A 15002-nucleotide genomic window follows, 5' to 3' on the forward strand; every position below is an offset into this window, starting at 1 on the left:
AAATAGTATAATAAATTCCTGCTTCTAATGAAGTTAAAATACAGTGTTATTTGGGGTTGCACAGGTGGACAAAATAAAAGAAACACCTTGGAGTTTTGGGATACTGAGCAGACTTGCTGTGCACTGAGACTCAGCTTATACCAGCTTAGAAATTAATTCTAATTCTTCCAACTTTTTCGGATCACCAACCCATCACGGCTTAAGTCCGGACATTTTGGCTGATGCTCTGCACAGGGAACAGTCCTGGATGCTTACTGCGGTAAAGTCAACGATTTGTGCTGCTCTTTGCTGAACAGAAGTCATTTAACACTTTATTTAAAAAAAGGAAAAATTTGCATGAATACATTTAATAAAGCATGACGCTCACCTTGGTTGTGGCTTGTCCGAGCGTGTTTGGAGTGCGCTGCCTTCTTCGCCTCATGCTGCTTCATCAGACTGTACTGGGCTCATGCCTGCCCCCACATTCAACACATTCACCAGAAAGACACTTGAGTCATATTGTCATTTTATTCCTAGTATAAGAGACATACAATGGTATTCTGTCAGACCAAATTCATAGTAATTCAAGAGGCATAGCCTGGAAATCAAACAGAAAATAAGAACATAATACTGAATCAGTGAGACCCCACCCAGATAGAATGTATTTACACCAAATCAAATACTGATAGAGCTTTTAGAGGCGAGATCGCTCCTTCTCCCGTACAATCTGTCACCGGCAGATTAAAAAAAGAAAACACTTCCACTCATCAAACACTGTAGCTGCCACAATTCCTCTTATAAAACATTATGGCCACAACCCGAGAAAATCTGTTGTTCCAAAGCTATTTAATGCTCCGCTGACTGTTAATATCCAAATTTTTTCCTTTCTACAAACGTGGTCAGACGTATTTTCCTTTATTTACTGGAGTTGGAGTATGAATAGTAAAGTTTCTATTGGGTCAAATGAGCTCGGGGAAATTTCAATCAATAGACACCACTTTCAGATACAGTAAATAGCTTAGTGCTGTGTTCACAGAATTGATCACGGTTCCAGTCAACCGTGGCCAAAGTGACTCTGCTGAAAAGTGCAACGGCGGAGATTCTCAAAGCTGTGATATTTCTGAGGCAGAGCCGACTGGCATCACCATCCCTGAGGGGAAACCCTCGACAGATGTTCAACAGCGTGGCCTCCCGGGAACCACGATTGCATCGATCCAAGAGACAATCTCTGCTTGCTGTATCAGAGTTCATTGCACTTTGTCACGGTTCCACCACACATTTCCCCAACAGATACTTTGATGTCTCTGCTCACAACGTTTATTTGCTCGCTATGTTGTTCAAGTTGGCACCTGGTGACGCAGGCAAGTCAAAATCTACAGCAGTAACCATTGCAGAAGTCCAAACACTATCATGTAAAACCTTATTTTTCTCAACATTTTCTCCCGAAAAGAACTACAAAAAATATTTAACATTAACAAAGTCACATTCCTTCCAAAATTGACTTCTACAATGGCTACAGGTCTGTAGGCGATAACTTAAGAGGAACTGTGAACTGCTCCTTTAGTAACTCAAAGATGAGCTAATGCTACTGCTAGAAGAAGAAAAACAAAGGTTAACAATGGCACCAATAGGGAAAGTGACACCCAGTGGGAAATGACACAACATGGAGGCAGTTGAACCCGAATGTCTGCAGTTTCAGGCTGTGCCAAACACTCAAAAAAAGAAAAAAAAAAAGACAAAAGACAATCTGCAGGCTCACACTTGTGGGGTAAAAACATAAACAAACAAAATAACAAAGAGAAATGAAGGGTTTCATTCCAAAACACTTGTATCCATCTTGGGAAAAATATATAAATATATTTATATCTATCTGGTGTTTCATATCTCTCAAAATAACAGATGAAAATTTGGAAAATTTGAAAAGAAAAGGCTCAATATAATCTTGATATAAGATGTGATTCTTTAGTGAGTTTCACAGTCACACTCACAGTGTACCAGAACAGGTGGCAAACATCTCATTCTGGAATGAAACTCTTCAGATACACAACAGGATACCATAAGACACATACTGACGACCATAGAAAATCAAACACCTACAATATACTGTAGCATAGTAGCCATCTGTGCCCCTTGCATTAACCCCTGCCCCCATGTCACACACTATTATTAAATAAGGCACACATTTACACATACAGTTAAAATTTGGCTAGTAATTATCCCTTTATTTACAACCAATAGCCACAAAGTTAATAATATAATCACTGCAGTCTGTTCTATGTTTTATGTTCATTCTCATAATGCCAGATGTCACGGCATTTTCGACTCGTCCTCTTTGGGTCTGGTATACAGTTTTGTTTGTTTCCGTTTCAGAGGACCCACGAGATTTGTGGAGCACCAATCTTGTAGAAACATTCGAGGAACTTTTACGGACCCGACTGTGTCACCTGACATCTGCTGGGACGGGAAAAAGAAAAGAGAGAGAGAAGACGAGGACAGCTGCTTTGTTGAAGTATTTCCTTTCCTCTTGTCAACACGAGCAAATTAGGTTCAGTGTTATTAGCCAAATGACAATGGGTTGTATTGATGAAGTGCGTGAGTTGGTGTTCCTGCGATATTTTTAGGCGGTGTAGGGGACTGTTTGATATGCCCAAAGATGAAAGAGTATAATAAGGCAAAGACATAACTACTTTCAGGGGAAATTGCTGACTTTTCACCACAGGTTACGTATACTGCATATGTATATGTATACATATACGTTGTGGATATAAACACACATGTATATACACACACATGCATAATATAAACACATTCGAGGGCGGGTCGGGTGGGGACCGGTTACCAACACTACATCAGAAAAGGTTAAGCAAAAGCATGAATCTAAGCATCACAGGAGCCTCTGGCTTTTAAGTCTTCAAGATGACTGATGTGTAAAGTTTTTCCAACATCAACGCGTCCAAAAACTAAGTTGCATTGTAAATCCACACTGAGGACATTGGCAGCCTAATATAAGGAGGTGGCATCATGTCACCCGAGTCAGCAGTTCTATAATAAGCAAGTAGCTGAGCAATACCAATATGGTACAAAGATATCCGCTGGAGAAAAAAAACAGGGAAAAAACAAGTTTGGTTGAGGCTTTTGTCCACAGTGACGCTGGCTGCCACACGACTGGTTGTGTTTTCTTGTGAAGGTCTGCAACCTCAAACTCACTGCATTTCTTCAAAGAGAAGCTCCTTTAAGAAGACACAACGAAAGAGACTTCCTCTCTAGTCCAAGAGTGTACCTCCTCAGTAGTTGAACTTTCCCTGTTGGCTGACTGGGGATGTGGCGGGTATGAACAGAGGTTTGGGAGGGACATCAGGTTTGAGAGAGGAGGCTCGGCGGACAATAGCACCCCTGTGTGGGACATCCTGCTGCTCTCCATTGTAGCTGTGCTGGCGTGCCAGGTAACCATTGGGAATAAGGGGGTAGTGGACCTCACAGGCGCTGCCTGTTGAGTTCATCCGTGCCAGGAGGGGAGGTGGCTGGTGGGGTCCACCATTTCGTTGGCTGAAACTGTGCTGGCGAGGGATCATTCCTCCTACACCTACTCCACCTCCACCGGGCATCTTGTTGGCTGCGGCAATCAGCGAATGCCTCTGGGAGGAGTGCCTCCTCTCCAATGTGGACTGGTGGTGTGAGGGAATATCTGGAGGAACATCCATGCGTCGGGTGAGGCTGTCTCTGGGTAAAGTAGATGAGCTGTAGTAGGGGGCTGATTCTGTCTCAGGAATCTGAGGTTGAATGCGGTTGGCGAACGCTAGCTGACCACCACCACCACTGGCCATCAGACCTGATGGGCTCATTAACTGGGAGCTCTTGCTGCTAGTTGCCTCGTGGATGTGCTTCAAGAGCTCATCCAGAGAGGTTACCTCCATCACCTTCTGAGAATTACCTGGGTACGGTTGCTGAGATAACACACGATCGACATTATGGATTTTGCGCTCTTCCGAATGGAGGTGACCTCCAACTTGTCCATTGGACAGGCCATGGGTATATGGGAAGACCTGCTGGTGAAGCTGGGCTGAAGTGGGCCTAGAGCCAATGTTGTGGGACTTTGGCTCCTTGGCATTGTTGCAATTCTGGTTCTTCTCCCACTGGTTCTTGAAGGCTTTCATGCTCTTGATGGGCAGTTCTGGTGTCGAGTCTGGTGTAGGCAGACCAGACAGGTCTGAAGAATGATGGAGGTGGTGGTGGTGGTGGTGATGGTGGGGATGGACCAGGTCTCCCATTGTCATTCCATGATGGCCGTTTCTCCTTGGTGGGTGATGCTCCTTGCTGGCAAAGAATGAGTTGTAGATCTTTGGTGATGACACTTCCAGCTTGTCGTCCTTACTCTGGCTGTCCAGGAGGCCATTGAGCTTGGCCAGACTGCGGAGGGACAGGGCGTGTGGGATCGGGGCCTCTGGATCTTTCGACAACTTCTTGGTCTTGTGGCCCGTGTGATTACAGTAGCAGGAGACCAGGAAGCCCGAGAGGAAGGCACCGAGGACAAATGCCACCAAAACACAAGCAATCAGAAGAGTATAGTGGACACTGTGATTGGTCTTCTCCTGCTCTGGTGGTCGCCTCACACCTTCAAAACAGGAAAAGATTGAGACAAGAAAACTTCAGTTAGAGCTTTTCTGACTGAGCCAGAAGGATAAAAAAAACATTTTTAAGAGCTAATATAGGTCAAGTAGCAGCTGGGGCAGACAGGTTGTGTTTACAGGGGCTTCACTATGTGGGAAACAGCATGGGAGAGGTGTTTGAACTAAGCTCTTGGCTTCCTTTCCTTCCACTGTTAATAGATCAATACAGTCTTTCTTTCTAGACCTGTGCTTTCCACTCAGGACTGGCAGAGGCCAAGAGCTCCCAGGTAGTAAGAAATCAACTCTGAAATGAGTTAGAGCTTTAAATATTGATGGGAGCACAGCAGCAGGAACCTGATGTCATTTTCACAGACTGCTTTCCAATGCGAGGACCAGGGGTGGGAGCACCTGGTATGATGAATGAGCCAAAAATAACAGGTCTATCCAATAGCTCACTGAGTACGGCGCCTTTGCCAACACAGACTCAAATGAGGTTGTCAAATTCTTTCAAAATGGAGCAGAAGGGACAGTCGGTGCAACAGTGCAACCAAAAACACAAGGTTACTTAGCTGAGGTAAATCTACCATGTAAACGTCCTTGGGTGATGTGACCCTCGCTCTGTGTTTGCCTAATGGCGTGGAAGACAACGATGATAAGAGGAGTGAAACCTGCCACCTCTCATAATCAGAGCTCATTTGCAAAAGGCTGCTGCCATCTGCGGTGTCAGACCCTTCTCTCCGCCCTTAATGACAGTTTCTGTGAAACTGATTATTCTGCGGAGGGGGACAGCTGAACTGCACTGAGGAGGGAAAAAATGCAGGTGTTCCAAACAAGCTAAATTCAACAGCTAATGAGAGCTTCGTTGAGGAATGAAAATGGAAAATGATGATGTCTAAATCAGGCTTGATGATAGGCTACGAGATATTCAGAGTGATGATGATGAGGATGATTGGTGGATGAGCATGAGGGAGAGGAGCTGAATAATTAGGTCTGCATTAGAACAATTTTTTAATCTTTTCTCAGAATGAAGTGACCCAGGCTTTACATAATGAAAGCTCTTTGCTCAAGAAAATTCCTTTGAAGAAATTCATCACTGGATGGGACAATAAGGATAAAATCCATCAGGGTATAGTGTCTACATCCTGGTCATGTAAAGATCCAAGAAACTCACTTGAGATACTGATTATAGACAAATTACCTGGGAAAAAAAAAAAATAAATAAAAATAAAAATGAAGGTATTTAACCACAAAAGAAACTGCTCAGTGACATGCAGTGTTGTCCTCATACAATCAGGGATTTTACGGAGAGCTGCAGAGGAGGATCTCTGCTGGTTGGAAAATGTACCATTTCAAAATATGTACAGGATTCATCATTTCACCCGATTCTACCAGGTGGATCATGATTTTTTTTATGTCATGTGGAGGTGTTATATGATGAATCCACAAATACGACCCAAATCCTTCCAAAGTGATGAAATTCTACAGTCCTTTTGAGACATCTCGAAAGGATTTCATTTTATTGGAATGGGGGACGTGAATAAAACCTCCTACATGAACTGCTGAGGCACTGAGGCCAGGGTGAACATTATTGAAGGTAATGAGTGTGTGTTAAAAGTACTGCAAAGCTACGTTAGGGGATACTGCAGCGGTGCAAAAACTGATCAGAGACCTTTCAGTCAAATCTCATCAAAAATCCACAAGAGACCAAAGCACAAATGGGTAAAATCTAAACTAATTTTCCTAAGCCTGAAAAATCACCTGACACCACACGATAACTACACAATACATGACAGGGAAAGACGAGTCCTTTGCCTCCTGTCATCATTACAGCTCTAATTTGACAGAATCTTATTACAAACGGGTAAGATGAGGCAAAATTGCCATCCAGAGAGGTTTATCTCTCACCATTGATGGCTCTGTGCCGGGTTTCTGGCCAGCGGTTTTAAAAGGAGTTTACTTTTTAGGCCATAAAGTTACTGTGAAACACGGTCAGTTCTTTTTCCTTATCTGGAGGCAGACTTTCGAGCAGGTGTGTATTTGTAGAAGCTTATTATCTCATTGTCATGTATCACTAAATTAATTTTCATGGGGTGCTTTGCTAACATTCTCCCAACGGAGACAGATCCAGTGCTGCACTATAATCTGTCTGAAAATAACGCTTTGAATACAGCTTCCAATTAAAAATGCTCAATTTTTGGCAATTTATTCTTATGATTGCCTCGACTTATGACCACATTAAAAAGTCATAAATCATAATTGCATCCCAGTGGGAAGTGCAATCAAAAGTGATGCTGCAGTGAGCCTGTTAATACCTCTTCTTTTAATCTTGGGCAAAGTCTTTTTTTTTTTGGTCTCATTACACAGGCCACCAATCAGCTCTGCGGCAAGTCCAAGTTTGTGATTCTAACAGATCAGCGTCCCGTCGGCGGTGGCGTGCAGCTTTTGTAATGAGCGGTGAAAGGCTGCTTTGGTCTCAGTGTGCCTTCTGCCTCCTGTCCTCCCTGTGGCTTCCTGGTACCTGTGAGTCATCCGTTCCCTCTGGACCGCGACCCCCCCACGTCTGTGGCTACAGACCTGTTAAGGGGTCCCTCCTGGTTGAGAGGGTATGAGTCAAGTGCCGCGGCGGGGGGGGGGGGGTGAAATGCGCAGCTGAGGTAAACAAACCCCGAGCCTACGATTGACCTCTCACAACATGTTTCATGAGTAGGCCGGATGACTCAATCGCTGTGTATGTGGGACATATGGTGCCACTGGTCACAGTGAAATTAATACCCTGTGAATCACGCTGACAGCATGGCAAGCTGCTGGGGGCACACGGGAGGTGCTGCCTAACTGTACACAGCCACTTGGCTTTCAATGCACTGCTGGAAACTAAAGGCTGGGGTTTGAAACTACACAAATATTTTAAATTTTTTAAAACATCAGTAAACGTGGGGAAAATCTTCACCTCAAACAGAGGTGATAATTAATACCCGCTGCTCGCTTCACAACTTCCCCTCAGTGTTTACATGTTCTAAGAGTCAGTGTTCCCATCGAACATCGTCACATTATATTTCTGTGTCAACTCAACATGGTCTCAGCTCAGAGAAGGCTTAATATAGAGACACCAAAGTCTGCCAAAAGGTAAAAAGACAGATGGGCTGCGTGAGTGGAGGAGAGGGAGGCAGTGGGAGAGAGGGATGGTGACATCCAGGGGGGAGAAGAGAAAGATGAAGGGATGAAATTCAACCCTAGTGACAAACTGGTGATGAAGAGGGGAGTGAATGTGAAAGGACTCGGAGATCCAAGACACAGCGGAGAAAGAGCAAAGGAAAAAGTGTGGAGATAAAAGCCAGAGAGCTAAAAAAAAAAAAGATGGAGAGAACGAGTGAATGTATGTGCACAAAGCAGATTTGCAGGAGGAGGACGAGGAGGTGGTGGAGGATGAGGAGAGAGGCAGAGTGACAGACAGACAGACAGACAGACGTGACGGGGTGAGTGACAGACCGTCACTCTTCTGGGTTTTGAAGCCTGGTGCTCTGCGGCAGCTGTGATGTGGTTGAAGAAAAACCCTCGTGCTCCTCCACAGCGCCGTAGGAAGTGCTCTGTGTTTGCATCCATATTGTTAAAAATAGACGGCGTGCTAGGTTATGTAAACAGGCAAGTTTTACATAGTGCTGTCTGTGCCACGGCTTGCTAATTGGCGATGGTTCTTGCTTAGAGGAAATGAAGTGTTTTTTTTCCCTGCAGGTGATGAAGTCTGAAAACAAATTACAATGGAAGTTACAACTTCTCTTGGGCATGTGAGTAAACGGCTGCTGACTTTGCTCCCACAGTCATTTCAAATCGACTTCATTAACAACAAAGCTTTTCCATGACACCAATAAACGGTAATCTGAACACTTTTAAGTTTCATACTTGCTCATTGTGAAAGAATTCTTGTTGAATCTCAAGCAGGACATTAAAGGATCAGAACTCAACAAAACCGGGATTCAAACTATTGCCAGGAAGGAACGGCGACTTTCAAGGTCAGATGTGAAATAAGTTAAACAGAGGAACAACTTGCACATAACTTTTCCTTTGTATCAGGCTTTTCTCAAGGGTGCTTTTAAATACTTTGCAACCTGGAGAGCACTTGTGTTCTATTTTTGCAAATCAAGTGAAGACGTTCCAAAATAGCCCTAATTAGTTTCTGCTTCTGCAAGCTTACAAGTGCATGTAATTGTTCCCTTAATGGCTACTCCATCCCAATGAGAAGCCAACGAGACAAAATGGCCCCAGGCTTCACAGGCGAGAGTTATCCTGCTACTGCTGGAGATTTATTTCCTCCACACTAAAAGTAACAATTTAACTCCTCAAAGACACCCAGAGGTTGAAGATTGGAACAAATGAATTATTTTCCTTTTTCAAATCTGGGTGTAAAGCAGAGCAGCTCTGCCCTGTTGCTGTGAGCTTTTGTAATTTGACAGTTTTAATACCTGATGTCTGTGCTCTGACAGACATGGTTAGCAGACAGAGTGTGTGTGTGTGTGTGTGTGTGTGTGCGCGTGTATCAGGGTGCACGTGTGCGCGCACACACACACACACACACACACACACACACACACACTCTGTACATGTGCTGTATGTGTGCAGGTTTCCGGCTGTTGACTGAGTGAATTCAATCATGTACACTTGTTATTAGGAATTTGCATAATATTCCACCTCAGTGCTCAGCCAGTTGGATGCGGTTTAATATATGCACACGAGCTAAGGTGATATGGTGTAATGTAACAGATCCATTCCAACTGAAAACTAGTGGTAATGAGCACTGCATTTCATTCCAGGTGTGCTGATGCATACAGAGCATAGATTTCATTACACTTTTGATTGAATGCTGATAAATTAGGCGAGCTGTGGCATCTGGCAATCACGCAATCACACACACACACACACACACACACACACACACACTGTCTATATGAAGTCCTTCCATATTTACACACGGCTTTGAAGGGAAACTCAAACTGGAGCAGCACTGTACATTTTGTTTCAAGTGTGTGAGCAACAGGTAGTGGTTGGTTAAAGGGGTGGTTCATTCAAATTATAAAAACATGTTTTCACACTTCTCCGCTGCTATAGCAGTACATATGGAACAGTTTTGTTTGTGCTGGAATTAAAAAATTACATCTGTGGGCGAAAACAAAACAAACAAACAAACAACAACAACAAAACAATCCATAGCCTTCACTCAGAGTATTTTTCATTTTTAAAATGTAACTTCTTTTCTGCTTTGACCAGCACAAACAAACTCCCGCATGGCCCGCTCCCACTACATTTGATTATTAAAATGTTATTTTGTAATTTGGGTGAACCAACCCTTTAAAGCGGCCTCTGATTAACTAATCACAAGCCATTAAACCAGGCAGAGCACATGCACTGACTGATGTCCTTTCTTAACCTTCTTAACATGCACCAGAAACTTAAAAAGAGGAGCTGATTATTTGCCATTCAGTGGCTGGTAAAGCGAAAATAGTTCCAATGCAAACCTCCGGCTGATTACAGGGGAGAGAAAGGCGGCACTGGAGGAATCCTGGCTTTACCAGTTAGCTTAAAGAGACAGTCCACACCAAAGCCCGAGTCGCAGACAGGGTGAAACATTTGGCTTTAAATTTCATGCCAGTGCTGTTCTAGCTTACATGCACCAACCAAAAAGGTGAGGAAACAGCGACACTGTTTTGCTTTCCAAGTAACCTTTTGTTCTCCCCAGCTCCGTCTTCCTGCTAACACCCACACCTATCAGCGTGTCTTTGGAGTGAACTGCTGCTTTAAGAGATGGAGCAACTGCTTGCAGGTCATTTAAAAACACCTGCACACAGTTTCAGCCATCAGCTGTAAAACCGGAAAGGCAGATCAGAAAGAGACGGTGAGAAGGGCCAGTGAGAAAGAATTCAACAAAGGAGGCAGGTACAGCTAAAGGGTTAGTCCAACTGAAATTAAGGAAAAGAACAAAGAAAAACAGGCAGGTAAAAGGGGAGAAACACTCCCCAGAGGTCAATGAGACAGATTAAAGGGTAAGGGGTTAGGGCGAGGATCCGGGACAACTGCGTGGGTGGATGTGGTCACTGCGGGCCCCGTGGATCGCCGTGACGATGCGAGCTGAAGGATCTCCATCCGGACACGGAGCTCAGCTTTAACGGCCGACATGGAATAAAGGGCCATTAAAAGAGCCGGTTATGAAACGCATTTGGTATGTGTAATGCCTTTAAGGTTAGTTTTTACAGCACACTGCAGAGTGTGTTTTGTAGTAAAACATGATGTCACTTATGACGGCCGTAAAGCGCCGGTGAGCGTAGCCGAGGGAGAGACGGCCGAGTTCTGCGTGACCTTTAATGAGCGCCATCACAGCACGACTGTGAATCAGGGAGTTCAAACTGGCAGCAACGTTTCAAAGACTGACGTGAACGTGTGTGTGCTCGTCACGGGCCGACTCGTGATCCATCATGTGACGGCAGCGAGCAGGGTCAGCACTGATGAACGGGTTTTAACCATCTTAACGAACATGTTGTGGATACGCAGCCTCAGTCCGGCCCTTAAAGATCTAAAATTGTATTGAATATTTTAACGTCCAACTTCACAGGGCGTCTACTGTTTGAAAAAAGTGGCAGCTGACCTCAAAATGGAAATGAAAAGTAAAAGTAGAAAAAATGTTTTTCGTTGACATGGTGGTTGATGACATTTTTTTAACTACTGATGATGAAACTCTGAATGAATACTGACATGTTTCATAATTACTTGTCTCGACATTTCCTTAAAGATTAGGGCTGAGGAAGACTTTAATAAGGTTCAATGTAAAACTCGTGTATTATATATATATATGACTTGTTTTCACTTTTAAGAGGTAAAAAAAACCCCAATTAAAATAATAATCACATGAAATACTGATACTGATGAGGACTGAAGTCTCTCTGAGGAGCAGATATTGTGACTGTGGTTAGAGGCGACACATTCAGAGCCCTATCAGTGACTGGATGATTCAGGCGGTGTCTGTTGCCATGGTCTTCAGAAGTATAAATAGCTTTAGAAATCTAGCTGGCATCGATGTCCCACCCCTCCAGGACTCCAGCCCTCCTTCATGGGAAGGTTCAGCCTGAGTTCACTCTCTGCTCCCGTACTGCACTAATAAGTCGACAATCGCTCGCTTCGCTTGATTCCAATTTTGAGGCGCATCATCTCACTCTGCTTGTCAGCTAAATTAGCTGCAAGAACTGGCTTTTTCATGGAAACCGCCGCGAGTTCATCTAAATGTGCTGCAGAGTCACGGCAAAAGGTCAGATCACAATAGGAGGGCAGGAGAAAACAGACCAGAGGTCGAGAGCCTTGTCCCACAGTTTTGCTAACACAGTTTTTCTGTGTGTTCGCACACAGTGCAGAGGTGGACGTTCTGTGGCCAGAAGCAACCTGACTGCTGGTGTTTTTCTAAATAGCAGCAGGTCAGCAGGTTGCTGCCACTGTCTTTTAGTCTTCGCTGGTGTTTCCATAATGCGGTGCAGCTACCCACATCTGATTGAAAAACTTCTCTGTCCATAACTGAGCTACAGAAAATCAAAAACCAAACGTGGTTAGGAATAACAGGCTTGTATGACTGATTTGATATCTCGCTGATGTTTGGATGGATGGATGAAGTGGATTTACAGGTGGTTTACTAACCCAAACGATCTTCAAGAGATGTTTTTGGAACTCTGAGACGTTTTTCTGAGCTGTCATATCCGTCTCACCTGCCACACATAATGAAGGTGAATATTTCTTCCACAGCCTCGAAATGAAGAGGAAAATAAACAGCCACTGGCTTACCGACTATCCTTCCAGAGTCGTTTTAATAAAGTGACACTGGTGGAGGAAATAATCACAGGCTACTTTGATGAAAACCTTGTCTGTGAGGTATCTGTAAGAAGGTTGAGGTTCAGATTCTTGGTCAAGGTATGTTTAATTTTGTTATTGCTGTGAGTGTCATTGTACGGAAACCACTTTGTCAACATTGTTTTCAGAAAAGTGCTATACAAATAAAGTTATTATTATGACTATTATTGTCTTCTTCCAAATGATGAGCCTGTGTGCCATTGAACATTCTGTGTGTGGAGACCTTTTCAATGTCTACATGTAATTGAACACACTCATGGCTGTAATGAGGCAGTCTTAAGCAACAGAAGCTTGTGTTAATAGGCCTTTTTTCCCCAATAAAGACATTTTTTACATACCACAGCAGGAAAAGCAACAATAAAATTAATCATGGCTGAAATCTATTTAGCTGCTCATGCTGTCATGGCTTACCGGGACATGACAGTGAGGACGGAGCCGTTGTCAATGCCATTAGCAACAACTGTGCTTAATATCTGCTGTGAAAAAAAAAAAGCTTCTAGTGCCGAACGGTTGCATGTTTACTTGGATGCTTGCTGCTGAGGCAGCCTGAAGGCTAGTGGGGGGGCAAAGTGCTGCAGAAGAGCCTCTCGGTGAGTGTTGGTCAAGTCCAAAGTAATCTGAGACCACTTGAGTCCAAGTCAGGTCTAAACTTTCAGAGTAACACGTCGTCGGCACCGGACGTGTGGTGAAAGCAGGACGTCAGCAGCAGCTGCACATCACCTTTAGTACTCAGCTACGGTCCTACACTCAGTTTTTACAGTAAGTTGATTTCTGGGTCACAGGCAGGAGGACGGAGGAGTCCAGGAGGCTCAAAACAGAGAAACGACAAGAGCCCAATGGGTCACAGGTGGGCATTAGCAAGTGCAAGTCAAGAGGATGGCATTTGATTTTTTTCCACACAAAGCCTTAATCCATCTCTTCATAGATAATGTTCATGATGCCAGATGCTGAACTGGTAATTTAGCGTGATGGTTGGTGAGCGCCGGGGCGACTTGGCGCCTTTGGGGCAAAGGCGAAACGATTTCGCCACACATGCACCTATTTAACCGCAGTGTTTTGTAACCTTTGTTGAGATATATTTGTCTCTCTTGTTTGGCCACTATCTGCGTCAGGAGGTGAGACAGACTGGACGCCCTTTTGGAACTGTGACGCTGCTCCTTCCACACCAGCTCCTCTGCTGTCTTATCAACCCGCTGGTGTGGCTCTTCTGATTCACCCGGCAGCGTCACAGTCTCTGGCTGAAATAGATTGCATTGCTGTTTCTATTACATCCTCCACCCCTCCTCCTTTCCTCTCTGTTGTCCAACTCCCTGGCTCAGGCCCCTGCTGGTTATTTATTTGTTATGGGCTTTTCTCATCTGAACCTGAGTAGCTCATCATTGCAGCCAGAGAGTCTGTCTGTGTGAATGGAGGCTTCTTTCACTTGCTGGGGATTTATGGACTTCTGACATGGTGCCTGTGCAAGCAAGCAAGAGGACAATAACTGCTTCTTCCTCCCTGAATCCCATCCAAATGAACCATATCTTCTTCCTAAACCTGCAGGAATACGTTCCAGCCGTTAGAGGGGAAAAAAGTTTCTGTCTTTTGCCATGCAGCTCATGTTTCTTTACACGCTCATTTGAGGGTCACAGAGACGTTTTGTTGCACTTCCTGCCATGGTGATATGTGGCTCTTTCACTTGAATTTTCTACTTTTGAAAGCTTGCAATGCTAATCAGCATGAGTTCAAATTGTCAAATTAAAAATGCAAGAAATAATAAGCCTATAAAGATCAAGACGTAATAAAATATTCAAGAACTGGTTGGAGTTTTATAGGTCATGTCATTTACTGAGGTAGCTGGATGGTGTGGAGAAATCATTGAAAGTCTGCACTGTTTGCTGCAACATTACAGCTTTGAGGCCTTTAACAACATGTGAATAGAAAACCAGACTGAAAACAAATCTTTGAATTCCAGAAGTAAGCAGACATTACTCAAATTAATTTTCATATCTGTGTTTACACGAATGACAAACATCCAGACAATATGCCAAAACAATTTGATTCTTCTGAGATATGAGGGTTAAACATCACCAGCTTTCCAGGCTGAAGGCAGCTGATTGGCAGGATATGAAAACTGATGTATCATTAAATCTTGTGCTTATCGAACATTAATACCAGCAGCCTCGAATATTTGGCAGGAACCCACTTCCTGCTTTGCCTATAATTGCTGTTTAAAGTAATCAAAAATGGTTCAAATTCTAATATCAGGTGCTGGAGTGGATATTTGTTAATCTTAGGGACAGAGAGAAATCCAAGAACCTGATCTGGTTGGGTTCTAGCAGCCTGTGGATGACCTCAGGACTTTGGGACTCCCAAAGTCTGCCTAAGCTGCACAGGTAAATGACTTGCTGAGTTCTCTCCAATGGGAATGGAAGTTCTAAATGTAAATGAATGGTCACATGGTCAGAGATGCTACATGGCTTTTCAGCGTGTCGGGAGACACTGAGGGAAGCATTTGCGCGTCTTGACGAGCTAAATAAAAGCGTTGTTTAGACTCAA

General features: G+C 43.9%; 1 protein-coding gene across 6 annotated transcripts in view; it reads right to left on the reverse strand.

The window, feature by feature from the left end:
- Nucleotides 1-493: 493 nt before the first annotated feature.
- The window catches only part of sema6e (sema domain, transmembrane domain (TM), and cytoplasmic domain, (semaphorin) 6E), a 133307-nt gene continuing 118798 nt past the window's right edge, over nucleotides 494-15002 (reverse strand). For all 6 annotated transcript variants that reach the window (XM_046400767.1, XM_046400770.1, XM_046400765.1 and 3 more), the window contains one exon: nucleotides 494-4591. In XM_046400767.1, coding sequence (XP_046256723.1) covers nucleotides 3264-4591 — 1328 coding nt within the window. In that variant the 3' untranslated portion in view covers nucleotides 494-3263. The remainder of the gene's footprint in view (nucleotides 4592-15002) is intronic.

This window comes from Scatophagus argus, chromosome 9 (assembly GCF_020382885.2).
Source record: "Scatophagus argus isolate fScaArg1 chromosome 9, fScaArg1.pri, whole genome shotgun sequence".
Taxonomy (NCBI): domain Eukaryota; kingdom Metazoa; phylum Chordata; class Actinopteri; family Scatophagidae; genus Scatophagus; species Scatophagus argus.